General features: G+C 57.2%; 3 protein-coding genes and 1 pseudogene across 6 annotated transcripts; 3 read left to right on the forward strand and 1 right to left on the reverse strand.

Annotated features, from left to right (window-relative positions):
* Positions 1-681: 681 nt before the first annotated feature.
* On the forward strand, positions 682-8,703 carry ESRRA (estrogen related receptor alpha). Of its 4 annotated transcripts, none has more exons than XM_011368744.2 (7): positions 682-910; positions 2,390-2,726; positions 5,891-6,007; positions 6,170-6,298; positions 6,712-6,879; positions 6,978-7,247; positions 7,668-8,703. In XM_011368744.2, exons 2-7 carry the CDS (start codon positions 2,402-2,404, stop codon positions 7,925-7,927), a joined length of 1,269 nt encoding a protein of 422 aa, XP_011367046.2. In that variant the 5' UTR covers positions 682-910; positions 2,390-2,401; the 3' UTR covers positions 7,928-8,703. The 4 variants fall into 4 exon arrangements, with proteins under 4 accessions (XP_011367046.2, XP_011367047.1, XP_023391506.1 ...); XM_011368745.2 differs by lacking the exon at positions 682-910 and adding an exon at positions 952-1,065; XM_023535738.1 differs by lacking the exon at positions 682-910 and adding an exon at positions 1,350-1,464.
* On the forward strand, positions 3,211-3,329 carry LOC111744996 (annotated as a pseudogene).
* TRMT112 (tRNA methyltransferase subunit 11-2) lies at positions 8,656-10,002 on the reverse strand. Its single transcript, XM_011368743.2, has 5 exons — positions 9,961-10,002; positions 9,433-9,603; positions 9,237-9,338; positions 9,015-9,104; positions 8,656-8,927 (listed from the first exon to the last, which is right to left on the reverse strand). The coding sequence occupies exons 2-5, from the start codon at positions 9,508-9,510 to the stop codon at positions 8,820-8,822; spliced, it is 378 nt and encodes a 125-aa protein (XP_011367045.1). The 5' UTR covers positions 9,511-9,603; positions 9,961-10,002; the 3' UTR covers positions 8,656-8,819.
* Positions 10,003-10,138: 136 nt separating this feature from the next.
* Positions 10,139-13,115, forward strand: PRDX5 (peroxiredoxin 5). Its single transcript, XM_011368746.2, has 6 exons — positions 10,139-10,411; positions 11,669-11,803; positions 12,306-12,437; positions 12,511-12,549; positions 12,705-12,766; positions 12,873-13,115. The coding sequence occupies exons 1-6, from the start codon at positions 10,247-10,249 to the stop codon at positions 12,976-12,978; spliced, it is 639 nt and encodes a 212-aa protein (XP_011367048.1). The 5' UTR covers positions 10,139-10,246; the 3' UTR covers positions 12,979-13,115.
* Positions 13,116-13,336: the final 221 nt, after the last annotated feature.

Genomic DNA, 13,336 nt, shown 5'->3' on the forward strand with positions numbered 1-13,336 from the left:
CCGCGTGAGGCGGACGCACGCGGCCCCGCCTTTCCCCATGACCTTCACTCGGTCACCGCAGTGACCTTGAGCGTTCTCCATTCAGGCCCTATCGACTCCGTCTTCCCGGGACTCGAAATCCAGGACTTCTTCCATGTTTTAGGTCTGCTTTTCCCATCCAGGGTTGCGCAGCTCTGTGGAGGTATTGGGTCTGCGGTCCAAGTGCCCCGATGGAGCTTATCTTGGGAAAAGGGGGAAGAGGGGAAGGGGCAGCGCTTGCCCTCAAGCTTGGGCATGCTAGGCTCCGCCTCTCATGCATATGCAGATACACTAGCTTCTCGGCCCGTCCGGCCCTCTCATTTACATATGTATGTTGTCTCCCAGTCCCGCAGCTGCGACCACTGACAGACTTCATCTATTTCTCTAGCGCACAAGGCGCCCCGCCTCCATTACGTAAGAGCGTTCTTGGCCCCATCCCCTCCCGGAACTTCTCTGCGTCTCCTTTGATCACGCCTCCCCAGCGGCCGCGTACGCAAGTGCGCCGCCGTGGTTCGCGACAGCCGGGCTGGACCTCAGTGAAGGCCCGCCCGCTGGTTTCGCCTGCTCCTCCCCAACTCGTCCCAGCACGCAGGCGCTGCCTGTCCCACTTGTCTGATGAGCATAGGGCGCCGGGCCCCGCCCCCTGCTTTGCATGCGCACGGCCGGCCCCGCCCCCGCTGTCAGCTGGAGGAAGCAGAGTAGGAAGCGGCCGCGATGTCCTTTTGTGTCCTACAAGCCGCCGGCGGCGCCGCCGAGTGAGGGGACGCGGCGCGGCTGGACGGCGCGGCCCGAGGAGGCGGCGGAGGAGGGGCTGCCAGTGGCCCCCGGCTTACCCCGGCGCTCCGGGCCGCTCGGCCCCCATGCCTGCCCGCCCGCCCTGCCGGAGCCCCAGGTGTGGGGGCGGAGGGGAGCGCCGCTGGGGGAGTGGGCGGGCGGGGCTCGGGGGCCATGTGCGAGCGCGGCAGGGAGGCGGGCTCCAGGCGGTGTATTGCTCCGGAATCGGCCCAGCCCGGGTCATGGTCGGGACGCGGTTGAGAGCCAGGCGAGGTCAGGGTCGGGCAGGATCCGGCGTCCAGGTCTTAGTGTGCCAGCCTGGGGCAAGGACAGGCTCTGGCGGGGGCTGCAAGTCCCGTCTAGGGTTGGGCTTGGGCCTCGGATCCAATCCTAGGGCAGGGTTCAATCCAGTACCTGGAGCATGCTGAAGTCCCAGAGGCGGGCCAGGGTGGAATATGGGGAGGGTACCCTGTCGGGGAGGGGCTTTGAGGACCACGTGGGGGCGCTCGAAGGGGCCTTGGGCCACCCTCCTCTCTGGGTCAAAGGTCATCACACCGGTAGGGAAGAACTTCCTCCTTCTTGGCACTCCCCATTTACTTCCTGATAACCTGATAGAGGTCTCCCGCGGGCGGAGGGGGAGGGGGCTCCGCAACTTTAGGCAACTTCCCGTAGGTGTGTGCAGGTTGGGGGGGCGGGGCGCCCCGGAGGTGGTGGACTCTGCGGCAGCAGGAGTGTAAGAGTGAATGGTTGGCGGGTGGAGTGGGGGGTGTGCAAGGAGGTGGAGTCACGTCTGTCAGTGTGCCTGGGATTGGGCTTGTTGGAGCAGGAGGGGGCCGTGTGTCAGGTGTGAAAGCTCTGAATGTTTCCACACCGGTCGGTATATGTGAGCTTTGGGGCATGGTGAGAGCGAAAGAGTGTTTGTGAGTGTGTGTGATTATGAGTCTTGAGTTGTGACTTTGGTTATGGGGTATGCACTTGGGGAGGAGTGTACAAAGGCATATCAGAGGATGAGTGAGAACTGGGCTTGGGTAGGGCCATGTGTGAGAATGAGCATGTGTGAGCATGTGAGGACGCCTGAGAACCCAGGTGAGTGGGAGTGTGTGAGGGTGTGAACACACATGTGTGAGCACTAAAACTGCCCTTGGGTTTGTGTGCCCCGTGCTCTTGAATGGAGGATACCCAGGTAAGGGGGGAGATCACTGAGGTCCCTAACATCTGGAGAAAATTGAGAGGTATCCTGCTTCTAGCTGGGGATTCCAAATAGGGTTGAAGGTCGCCTGGGGCCAAGGTTACCCTGCTTCCTGGCCTGGGTGGGAATAGGGGGTTTCCAAGCCTCCTGCAAGTTCCCAAGTGGGAGACTTGCTGTCAGTTACTGGCCCTGGAGGCTCTGGAGGCTCTGGAGACTCTGTTCCCATGGCAACAGCTGGGGGGCTCTCTTCATGGGGCAGCTCTTCCTTGAACTCTGTTCTTCCTCCCACTCCCTGGCTTAGCCTGGAAGCCTGGCCCTAGGCCTGGGGTTGGGCAACCAGGGTGGCAGGGTATCTCTTCATCCCCCAACCTAGCGCCTCCCTTTGACCCGCTAGGTCTCTTCCCACAGGTGACCAGCGCCATGTCCAGCCAGGTGGTGGGCATTGAGCCTCTCTACATCAAGGCAGAGCCAGCCAGCCCCGACAGTCCAAAGGGTTCCTCGGAGACTGAGACCGAGCCTTCTGTGGCCCTGGCCCCTGGCCCAGCTCCCACTCGCCACCTCCCAGGCCACAAGGAAGAGGAGGATGGGGAGGGGGCTGGGCCTGGTGAGCAGGGTGGTGGGAAGCTGGTGCTCAGCTCCCTGCCCAAACGCCTCTGCCTGGTCTGTGGGGACGTGGCCTCCGGCTACCATTACGGTGTGGCATCCTGTGAGGCCTGCAAAGCCTTCTTCAAAAGGACCATCCAGGGTGAGCCCCCACCCCTCTCCTGTGCCCTTTGTCTCTGGGCCTGGCGTTACCCAATTGGCACACTGCTGGGTGGCACTAGATGCCCAGACTGCCATGGTACCACTTGGACTTGGCAGTCCGGTGTTCTCAGGGCCTCTTACCCCCCACAGGAATTCTCTTTCCCTTAAAAGTTAAATGAAGCCACCAGGATGTGTTGATAGATTGGATGTAGGATGTGAGAGAGAACTTAGGGTGCTTCCTAGGTTTCTGAGTACAGTTGGCCCAGCACTTTCCACAGTGGCTCTGAAAAATTCAACACAGTCTCTGCTTGCTTCTAAGCTGTGTTCTTGCTCTAGCAGCTGCTGGCCTCTCACCGGTATAGAACATGCTCCCCTTTATGTTGATCTCCCCAAAGCAGCAACAGCGCCAGCACAAGGCAGGTTTTTATGGCCAATTTAGAGGGGCTACACCCTATTGTAATATCTAACTTTAAAAAGACTATTGAGTCTACGGCCATGCTACCCTGAACAAGCCCGATCCCGGCTGATCTGAGAAGCTAAGCAGGGTCGGGCCTGGTTAGTACTTGGATGGGAGACTACCTAGGAAGACCAGGTGCTGTAGGTGTAATAGTAATAATAATAATAATATGACTATTGGTCATCCCTGCTGATAGGACTCAGTGAATTTTTCTTACTCAGAGGCGCATATCAAAATATGAGTGAGCAGGATGGTGATGTAGTGAGCATTACTAGGAATGTACCTGTTATTTATATTTTTATGTAAACCTTTGGCTACTTTGGGGCTGTAACGTATAATTTTTGGGAACATTTCTTGAGTGCTTACCAGGCACTGTGCCCCTTTATATTCATTATCTCAGTTACTCTCATAGCAACCTATAAAGTGCCAGCACCGCTATCATAACCGAAGCCCAGAGAGGTTTTTAAAACTTTGTTCAAGGCCCAAAGGTAGAAAGTAGCAGAACCAGGTTTTGAACTTGGGTCCATTTAGGTCCAGAGTTGAACTCTCAAAGACCAGACTGCTCCCTCTGCTTATTACTAATAACTGAACTTTGGACAGGTGCCTCTCGAATGATTGTGACATTCTGGCGAATTTTGACTTGGCCAAGACCCAATAGTTTATAACGTCTGTGCTCCCTGCTGTCTTTGAAAACCAGTGAGCCAACAGGTCCAGGTCTAGGTGTCTCCTACCCATTCTGTTTTCACTCAGTTGACAAATATTGATTGAGCACTAGCCATAAATAGTAATCCTTATTGAATATTTAGGTGTTGCGAACCATACTAAATGTGTTACTTCAATTACCTCCTTGAATTCTCACAACCCACCTTTGTAAGTATTGTTTTTATGACCCTAGTTTTATAGATGGGAAAACTGAGGGTTTGAGGGTTAGATGCAAGACTCACTTAAGGTCACACAGTTGGTAAGTAGAAGCATCAGGATGGGCCCCAGGCAGTTTTCAGAGCCTTCACAAATCTGTGCTTTGCTGCCCTGGCCACTGTTCCAGGCATGAGGACATAGCTGGGACTAAGGCAGGACCACCCTGTCCTCAAACGGCTGACATTCTAGTTGAGGGGAGAGAGAGAAAACAATGAATTGCACGCAGTTGTTACAGTTCAGCTGTCGTAAGTGCTGGAGGGTGAGGAGCCAAGGGCATGTGCCGAGGCACCTGGCTGAACCTGGAGGGCTTCCTTGAGGAGGTGTTTTGAGCTACATGTGGAAGCCTGGGTAGGGTAAAGGAGAAAGCGTGCCGTGAGGAGAAACGCATCAAGGGCATGTTGGCTGGTCGTGTCATTCGGTCCTTGCAGTACCCCTGTGAGGCCGGGAGGGCTGCCATACATTCATTCAGCTGGTTATTATGAGTGCCCACTATGTGCCAGGTCCTGTTTTTAACAGGGGGCCCTCGTGGAACTGACACTGAAGTGGGGAGACAGATAATAAATACAATACATACGTATATAGCATATCGGATGGTGCTGAGAGCTGAGAAGAAACTAAAGCAAGGACAAGTGGCTGAAGATGCCCACAGAGGACATTTGGTATTCTCACAGGGTGGCCAGAGAAGGCTTCCCCAAGGTGACAAGGGAAGAGATCTGAAGGGCCGTGGGCCCTGAGGCAGGGGCCTGGAGCCAGAGCAGAGTGCAGAGGGCATGAGGTCAGAAGAGAAGGTGAGGAGCAGGGCTGTTGGCCTCAGGTTGTGGGGTTCACTTGGGCTTTTATTGTGAGAAGGGACATGCTTAGAGGGTTTTGAGCAGGGAAGGGACAGAATCTGACTTCGGGTGCTTCCAGCTGCTATGTGGAGAGTAACTGAAGAAAGCAAGGGCACAGCAGGAAGCCAGTGAGGAGGAGAGGTGGCTGTTACTTGGGTCAAGAGTGGAAGTGCTTTCCAGGAGAAGAGGTTGGCTTCTGGACATACCAGGAGGTAAAGCCCACCAGCATCCCCTGATGACTGGGATTTGGGGTATGAGAGAAAATCAAAGATGTCTCCTGGGTTTCTGCTCGAGCAGCTGGAGTTGCAAGTTTTGGAGGGACATATCGGGGCTCCATTTAGGACAGTGAGGTTTTTGAGGCCTTCTATACGTGCAGCATGTCAAGGAGGCAGTGGGATACAAGTCTAAAGTCCAGGCAGATCTAGACAGGAGAGAAAATTTGAAAGCCCACAACTGGGTGAGATCACCATGGGCACAAGTTGGTGGAGACGAGGTCCAAGGGCAGCCCTGGGGTTCTTCACCAGAAATCACGAGGTGGCCAGTGGGGTGGGAGGAAAATCAGAAGTGTGTCCTAGAAGCAAAGGAAGTGTTTCCAGGAGTAGGACGTGCTCAACAGCGTTAGATGCTCCTTTAGGCTGTGTAAGATGAAGATGAGAATTGATCATCAGAGGTAGCAATGGAGAGGCCACTATGGCCCCTGAGGAGAGCAGGCGAGGGTAGCAGAGCACAGAGACGAGGCAGATGCAGCCTGATGCCCCTGGTCCCAGCTTCTCTTGCCCAGACAGGGGCCCCCAGCCCAGCAGCCATTCCCCTCACTGCCCTGGGGTTCCCTGCTCCACTCACGGCACTCCTGCTCTCCCCAGACCTGTGCTTGCCCGGGGCGAGTCAGGGCTCTCCTGTCTGCTGGGCCCCCTCCGGGCCCTGGGAGGCCGCCACTGGAGCCCTGCCTCTTCCTGGCAGGGAGCATCGAGTACAGCTGTCCGGCCTCCAACGAGTGTGAGATCACCAAGCGGAGACGCAAGGCCTGCCAGGCCTGTCGCTTCACCAAGTGCCTGCGGGTGGGCATGCTCAAGGAGGGTGAGCACTGGGCCGGGGCCTTGGCAAGGGCTGGGGAAGCTGGGTGCGTGGGGCTGGAGAGGGCAAGGTCTGAGAAGCTGTGGCAGAATGGACTGGGCAGGAGGGCTCTGCAGAGCGAGCCACCCCCAGCCCCATGGACACAGCCCTGTCCTACGATTCAAGGGGTACGTCTGGACCGTGTCCGGGGTGGGCGACAGAAGTACAAGCGGCGGCCAGAGGTGGACCCACTGCCCTTCCCAGGCCCCTTCTCCGCTGGGCCCCTGGCGGTAGCTGGAGGCCCTCGGAAGACAGGTGAGTGCACTCCGGGTCCTTGGAACTCAAGGGAAGAATCTGGGTGGGGCCAGGATATGAGAGGCCTATCTGGTGTCATTCATCCAGGATAGTAGTTATCTTGGGCACTGGAACCCTGGTTTCCCTTTCGTCTATTCACTTATTCATTTCCCCTAAGAAATATTCTGAAAATACCTTTTTCTGTGTCAGTTCTTGAGTACAACTGGGAACAGGGAAAGGTTTTCTAACTCTCAGAACCTATCCACAGACTGGCTTCCCCTGGGAGACAGGGAGAGCCCTTCCCAGAGATGTCTGAGCTTGCTGGCCAGTGGCTGTTGAGGAAGGCCACGGGGGGACTGGCTCTGGGAAGATGCTTGACCCCAAAGGGCCTGCAGGCTGATGAATTCCAGTGCCTCTTCCAACTGTCACTGCAGCCCCAGTGAATGCACTGGTGTCCCATCTGCTGGTGGTGGAGCCTGAGAAGCTGTATGCCATGCCCGACCCAGCGGGACCTGATGGACACCTCCCAGCAGTGGCTACCCTCTGTGACCTCTTTGACCGAGAGATTGTGGTCACCATCAGCTGGGCCAAGAGCATCCCAGGTAAAGGGCCGGGTGATGTGGGGCTTCTCTGGGTAGGTTAGGCCATGCCTGGCTCTGGTGCACCTGCTTAGCCGGGTCTGCTCCTTACTGCCTTCCAGGCTTCTCGTCACTGTCGCTGTCTGACCAGATGTCAGTACTGCAGAGCGTATGGATGGAGGTACTGGTGTTGGGCGTGGCCCAGCGCTCACTGCCGCTGCAGGATGAGCTGGCCTTTGCTGAGGACCTGGTTCTGGATGAAGAGGGGGCGCGAGCAGCTGGTTTGGGGGAACTCGGGGCTGCCCTGCTGCAGCTGGTGCGGCGACTGCAGGCCCTACGGCTGGAGCGGGAGGAGTACGTCCTGCTGAAGGCCCTGGCCCTTGCCAATTCAGGTGAGGCTGGGCAGGCACTGACAGGTGTCCGTAAGGCCCTCCATAACTCTGTGATGGTGGCACAGTACCATTTTGCAGACAAGGAAAACTACGGCACAGGGAAGAATAGTGACTTGCTGAAAGCCACAAAGCAAGGGAAAGGCAGGCCTAGGAACTGCACGTAGGATTTAGAACCTTAGTGCCGCCACACTCATGTGCAAAGGTGATTTAGTGGGAGGGAAGACAGAGGGGACACAAGGGGCCATAGTTGAAAGGGTAGGCCCTGGCTCATGGCAGGAACAACAGTGGTGCCTCAGGAAGCCAATTAGCAAATCCCTGTCTGGCACCTCTGCAGGCCCATCCAGCAGTGCCCGAGCATGTGTGCGCTCTGCCTTTCCTGGAGATGGCCCGCGTCAACAGCTCTCTCCCCTCCCCTTGCAGACTCTGTGCACATTGAAGATGCTGAGGCGGTGGAGCAGCTGCGAGAAGCTCTCCATGAGGCCTTGCTGGAGTACGAAGCTGGCCGGGCAGGCCCCGGAGGGGGTGCTGAGCGGCGGCGGGCAGGCAGACTGCTGCTCACACTACCGCTCCTCCGCCAGACAGCGGGCAAAGTGCTGGCCCATTTCTATGGGGTGAAGCTGGAGGGCAAGGTGCCCATGCACAAGCTGTTCTTGGAGATGCTCGAGGCCATGATGGACTGAGGCAAGGGGTGGGAATGGGTGGGGGTGCTGGCAGGACCCGCCCAGCATGGGGTCAGCCCCAACGGGGCAGAGCTGGGGTCTGGGCAGTGCCACAGCCTGCTGGCAGGGCCAGGGCAATACCATCAGCCCCTGGGAGCAGGCCCTACGCCCTCCCCTCCCCCTTCCTTGGGGGGGTGTTAGAAGCTGGGAACGTGTGTGCCCAGGCTCTGGGCACAGTGCTGCCCCTTGCAAGCCATAACGTGCCCCCAGAGTGTAGGGGGGCCTTGCGGAAGCCATAGGGGGCTACAGAGGATGTGTGGGGGGCAAAAGCCTGATCTCAGGGAGGGAAGGGAGTGGAGGCCACAGTCTCCCAGTGGGTGATGCTTTTGCTGCTGCTTAATCCGACCCCCTCTCCAGAGCAGAGGGGAATTTGGAGAGCAAAGGCCCTTGCCCCCTTCTCTCCTCTCATCATTTGCATTGGGCATTACTGCCCCCCCACCCCGAAGCAATAACTCCAAGCAGGCTCCAGCCACTGGACCCCTGGGATGGCCAGGGCCCCCCATCAGCTCCCACCCAGCCTCCTCAGGGGGTAGGGAGAGCACTGCCTCTATGCCCTGCAGAGCAATAACACTATATTTATTTTTCGGTTTGGCCAGGGAGGTGCAGGGACATGGGGCAAGCCAGGGCCCAGAGCCCTCGGCTGTACAGAGACTCTATTTTAATGTATATTTGTTGCAAAGAGAAACCGCTTTTGGTTTTGAACCTTTAATGAGAAAAAAATATATCGAGCTCAAGAACACTGTGTGTGGTGCGTTACTGGGTCAGAAGTTGGGGATGCACATGACAAAACTAACAAACAGGATATAAACAAAGTACACACGGTCACAGAATGAAAAACTGGTGCCTGGCACGATCAAGTCTCGGTTTCCTCCTCACTCAGCAACATGTTGGGGATCCCGCGGCTGATAGGGAACACACGTCCAGACTCTGGGCACTGCAGGGTCCCCTCCACCACATCCACCTGCGGGAAGAGGGGAAACAGTGCTGCACTGGCAGGCTCCGGGGGTGGCTGCACCGTAGGGGAAGCAAGCGATGGGCCAGTTCTCACCTCTAGCAGCACGTGGTGCATCTTCCTCAGAAACGTCTCATCCTGCTCATACCCTTGAATGGGCTCTTTGGGCACCTCGATCAGATGCAACTGTGGGCGAGAGGCCTAAATCAATCTCTGGGCATCCCAGACCTGGGCCTGGTGCAAAGGGCTGCGGTGAGGACCCCCACCCCCACCCCTGGCCTCCGCCACCGGGTGGGCACGGGCGGGGTGGGTCCTCACAGTATCTGCCGCCTCCAGAAGCACCGCCCACTCCACTTTGGGAATCATACGCGCCACGAAATCCGGGTTGAACTCCACAGGGTTGACGCGGACTTCGGTGGCCTGCGGGGCGGAGGGGTTTAGTTAGGCAGGGACCGGAGCCTGGTTCCCTTATCTTTCCAGGGAGAGGGGCGCGAGACCGTCCCCCATCCGGTACCTGGAGGCGCAGGGGGAAGCCACGGGGCCCCACCCCTCGCACGTGCGAGCTCAGTAGATTGTGGGTAAGCAGTTTCATGTCTCCACAATGCTCTTTCGCCGGGCCAGAAACGGAAGGAGGCCGACCCTCCGGTGCGTCACTTCCGGGGCCGCTCCGCTCTCTATTGGACAGCTGAGAGGAGCGGAAGCGGCGAACTTACTGGGACTTCCGGTCTCCACCAGAGCCCAGTTATTGCCAAGGCCTGGTCGGATCACGGGTTGCTACCGGAAGCGTCCCGGCAAGAGGCTGCTACCGCGCAGGCTCAGCGGTTTTGGCTGAGCCTAACCCGCACTCGCTACAAATCATGTACAGTGCAAACCATACGTAAGACAGCCGCAATGCAGGGGCTTTCGTTGAATGCAAAATAAACATGTTTTACTCCTACACAAACGCCTGACACCGTCGTCTCCCGCCCCTGGCTTTCGGTTAAGGAATGGAAACATTACCCCAATCCGTCAGGCGCATCAAAACGGGAAACCCAATCCTTGCCTGCAAAAAAGCACCACAGCCTCGGAAAGCTCCGCTTGTTTGCAACTGCGCCAGCGCTGGGGCCCCTAATTTAAATAAACCCAAAGTTCTGGAAGCTCCGCCCCCGAGGCACCGCCCACGCAGTGGAGGCGGCCCGCAGGGCGGGCGGTTGAGGCCCCGCCTTTTGCAGTGTCCCTCTGCAGCTTAGTGCTCCAGCCCCCGCCTCCTGCAGCAGCCCGGTCGGGGGTGGGGAGGCGGGGCCGGGTGGCGAGGTTGTGGTCTCAGGGCCGGGCGTGGAGCTGACATTATGTACGTCCTGGCCCACTGTGCCAGCTCGGTACCTGTCCGGGCAGTTGCCATCCATTGTGCGACAGCGGCGGCAGCCAGAGCGTACCTGGAAGGAGGTCTACAGTGGACGCTTGGCAAGGCCCGCGGTTTCAGAAGCGCCGCTGCAGCTATGGCCCCGATCAAGGTGACATGTTGACCCGCCCAGGCCTGGCCACCCCCCGCCCCCATCTCCCCAAAGCCCTCCGTCCCGCTGAAGGCGATGGCTCCCAGCCCCAAACCCTGCTGGCTTCCCTCTTTCCTGCCCTGCGGGCTTCTCCCCGCCGCCTGTCCCTCTTATTTCCTCAACGAAACCCCGTGGCTGCCCTCCCCGCCCCCCTCTCCCCCGCCGTTTACCGTCTACTCATTCACCATCTCCTGGGATGGTGTCCGAGGCTCTCGAGCCTTTTCTTCTATATCCACCTTGTGGCACCCTGTGATGGGTCGCTACCATTTTCAGACGACTTAATACCATGGCCACCTCCACCTTCTGGAGCCTTCTCCTTTGTCCCAGGGGCCCTTTTTAGCCCTCGTACTTAATCCCCGCCATACCCCCCTGGACGCTTTTGTCGGGTTTTTGGGCATCACTGTGACCCAATCTTCTGAAACAGGTGTCGCCTCTTAGAGCCCCCACTGTGTCTCTCCCATTCCGCTCCTCCCACGGCTAATGCCCACCCTCTACTGAGGCTTTCAGTCCTCTCATTTTGAACAATCCCAACCCCCTCTCCACTCTTCTGAGACACCCCCCTCGCCCCCTGCTCCATCCTACTCCTGACCACCGGGCTTCTCAGAGACTGCCCAACCCCTGACTTTCCGTCCTTTCTGTCTTCCTCCCGCCCAGAAGCCCTCACGCTTCCAGGTAGGTCGGTCTCTCCCCCTTCAAGAGATTCCTTCTACTTTATAACTCCTGGATGTAGGGAGCTGCACCCCTCTCCCAACTTCCCCACCTTCTGCTGCCCTCCCTTTGTCTCTTTCGAGAGTGGGACACGGGGACCTTCATTTGTCGGGGCCTCCTCCTCCCCCTCGGAAAGGCGGCCTCCTCTTCCGTCTGTCCAGTTATCCCACTTCTTACCCAGAGAACTTGTTTACCCAACTCCTTACGACACCCTGGAGGCCTTCTTTCCCTTTTTCTGTTGTCACCAATAGGCCCTCAAGAGGCATAGGGCCACCTTGAAACCTGGTGAGGATGTGAGGTAACCAGGCAGTGGGGGGAGAGGGGAGGGCTACAGGGAGGGGCCTCTGGAAATTCCAACAGGGTTGCACTTTCCTGCCAGATGTCAACCCTGGCTCCACCAGGCATGGCTACTAGGCCCTCTGTCCCCCTGGCTCTGGTTTGCTCCCCTTCCCTTGGCTTCCCTAACTGCTCCCCACCGCCTGACCATTACCTTGGAATCCTTCCCTCTAGGTGGGAGATACCATCCCGTCTGTGGTGGTGTTCGAAGGGAAGCCTGAGAACAAAGTGAACTTGGCAGAGCTGTTCAAGGGCAAGAAGGGGGTGCTTTTTGGAGTCCCTGGGGCCTTTACCCCCGGTTGTTCCAAGGTGAGGTCCTGCCCTTCTGGGGCTTAGCAGTTGAGATCTTGTGTACATGTTTGTATTGTTCATAAGTCCTGCACATCCTGAGGCAGCTTGCAACAATAGTATGTAGACGATTTGACAGTTAAAAAACACATCAGTGTTCAGAAAACAGGTAGAGGCTGCGAAAAGGTAGTGGTACCAGGAATGCAGGAGAAAGGGTACTACAGTGAAATCCAATACCTCTTATTGACCCTGCTGGGTGACAGGCAGGCACTGTGGAAGGTACTTGGGCCTTGGGAAAATAGGTGTGATTATGCTTACAGGAAATTCTGTCTTGACTACGGAACACTTAAGTATGGATCTGAGCTTCCTAGTAGCCAAGGCATAAAGGAACTGTGGCTTCCACAGTTCTCATTGTCTGATGAAAAGTGTTGAAGCAGGGAAGTGAGGAAGGCCTGGAAGTAAAGAGTAGGCTGAGGAGCAGAGGCAGTTGTCCCTTCGTTGACCCTTTGTTTTCCCTCCCCAGACCCACCTGCCAGGGTTTGTGAATCAGTCTGGGGCTCTGAAGGCCAAGGGGGTCCAGGTGGTGGCATGTCTGAGTGTTAACGATGTCTTCGTGACTGAAGAGTGGGGACGAGCCCATAATGCAGAAGGCAAGGTGAGGTGCGGGTCCTGCAGGGGATCAGGGGCCAGGCAGGAGATTTTTCTTGTGACCTTTACTTTCTCCTTAGGTTCGGCTCCTGGCTGATCCCACTGGGGCCTTTGGGAAGGTGAGTGTACCCTCAGCTCCCACCTTACCAGGCGGTCCCTGTGCCGCCACACCTTGGAATCAGGGACTTAGAGAGACATGGACAATGTAGGGAGCAGCTGGAGGGCTGGGCCTGTTCTGGGGGTTCCCGACCCTTTTCTCTGCCTCTCCTCTTAGGAGACGGATTTGTTGCTAGATGATTCATTGGTGCCCCTCTTTGGGAATCGACGGCTCAAGAGGTAAAAGTGGGGGGATCCTCTGTGGGGTGTCCCTGCTACCCTCCCATCTCCATTCGCTGCCTCCAGGCCCAGGTGGTTGTAACTGATGCCGCCCTCTTTCTCGCAGGTTCTCCATGGTGATCGAAGATGGTGTAGTGAAGGCTCTGAACGTGGAGCCGGATGGCACAGGCCTCACCTGCAGCCTGGCCCCCAACATCCTCTCGCAGCTCTGAGGCCCTGGGCCCAGATACACTCCTACCCTTTTTTGTTTCACCTGCCCAGCTAAAGGCAGAGGGCCCCAGCCCAGCCTCAGCTAGGGCCACCCGATTGGAACTTTGGCTAGATTTCTTCAATAAACACTTTTGGTTCATGTCTGTCTCCTTGATTTTGAATTGCTGATTTGCTAAGGCCCGGGCCTCATGACAGTCATAGCCATTGGAGTAGTGAGCAGGGGCTGAGGGGGCACTAATATAGGGGACCTCGATTTAATTTAAGAAGTAATCAGGGAAGGCTTCTTGAAGGAGGTGTTATGAAGCATCAGTCTGCAAGCGGCGTATGTATTGTTCACAAGTCCTTCACATCCTGAGGCAG

The sequence above is a fragment of the Pteropus vampyrus genome, unplaced genomic scaffold (genome assembly GCF_000151845.1).
Source record: "Pteropus vampyrus isolate Shadow unplaced genomic scaffold, Pvam_2.0 Scaffold144, whole genome shotgun sequence".
Taxonomy (NCBI): Eukaryota; Metazoa; Chordata; class Mammalia; order Chiroptera; family Pteropodidae; genus Pteropus; species Pteropus vampyrus.

What these genes read in the sequence shown, in the direction of transcription:
- ESRRA (XM_011368744.2), top strand. Translation starts at nt 2,402, where the DNA reads ATGTCCAGCCAGGTGGTGGGCATTGAGCCTCTCTACATCAAGGCAGAG. An exon ending in CTTCAAAAGGACCATCCAGG is followed by an intron (nt 2,727 to 5,890) that starts GTGAGCCCCCAC and finishes TCTTCCTGGCAG; the next exon opens with GGAGCATCGAGTACAGCTGT. An exon ending in CTGGGCCAAGAGCATCCCAG is followed by an intron (nt 6,880 to 6,977) that starts GTAAAGGGCCGG and finishes ACTGCCTTCCAG; the next exon opens with GCTTCTCGTCACTGTCGCTG.
- TRMT112 (XM_011368743.2), bottom strand. Translation starts at nt 9,510, where the DNA reads ATGAAACTGCTTACCCACAATCTACTGAGCTCGCACGTGCGAGGGGTG. An exon ending in TTCTGGAGGCGGCAGATACT is followed by an intron (nt 9,105 to 9,236) that starts GTGAGGACCCAC and finishes TCTCGCCCACAG; the next exon opens with TTGCATCTGATCGAGGTGCC. An exon ending in TGCACCACGTGCTGCTAGAG is followed by an intron (nt 8,928 to 9,014) that starts GTGAGAACTGGC and finishes CTCTTCCCGCAG; the next exon opens with GTGGATGTGGTGGAGGGGAC.
- PRDX5 (XM_011368746.2), top strand. Translation starts at nt 10,247, where the DNA reads ATGTACGTCCTGGCCCACTGTGCCAGCTCGGTACCTGTCCGGGCAGTT. An exon ending in CAGCTATGGCCCCGATCAAG is followed by an intron (nt 10,412 to 11,668) that starts GTGACATGTTGA and finishes CCTTCCCTCTAG; the next exon opens with GTGGGAGATACCATCCCGTC. An exon ending in TTACCCCCGGTTGTTCCAAG is followed by an intron (nt 11,804 to 12,305) that starts GTGAGGTCCTGC and finishes TTCCCTCCCCAG; the next exon opens with ACCCACCTGCCAGGGTTTGT.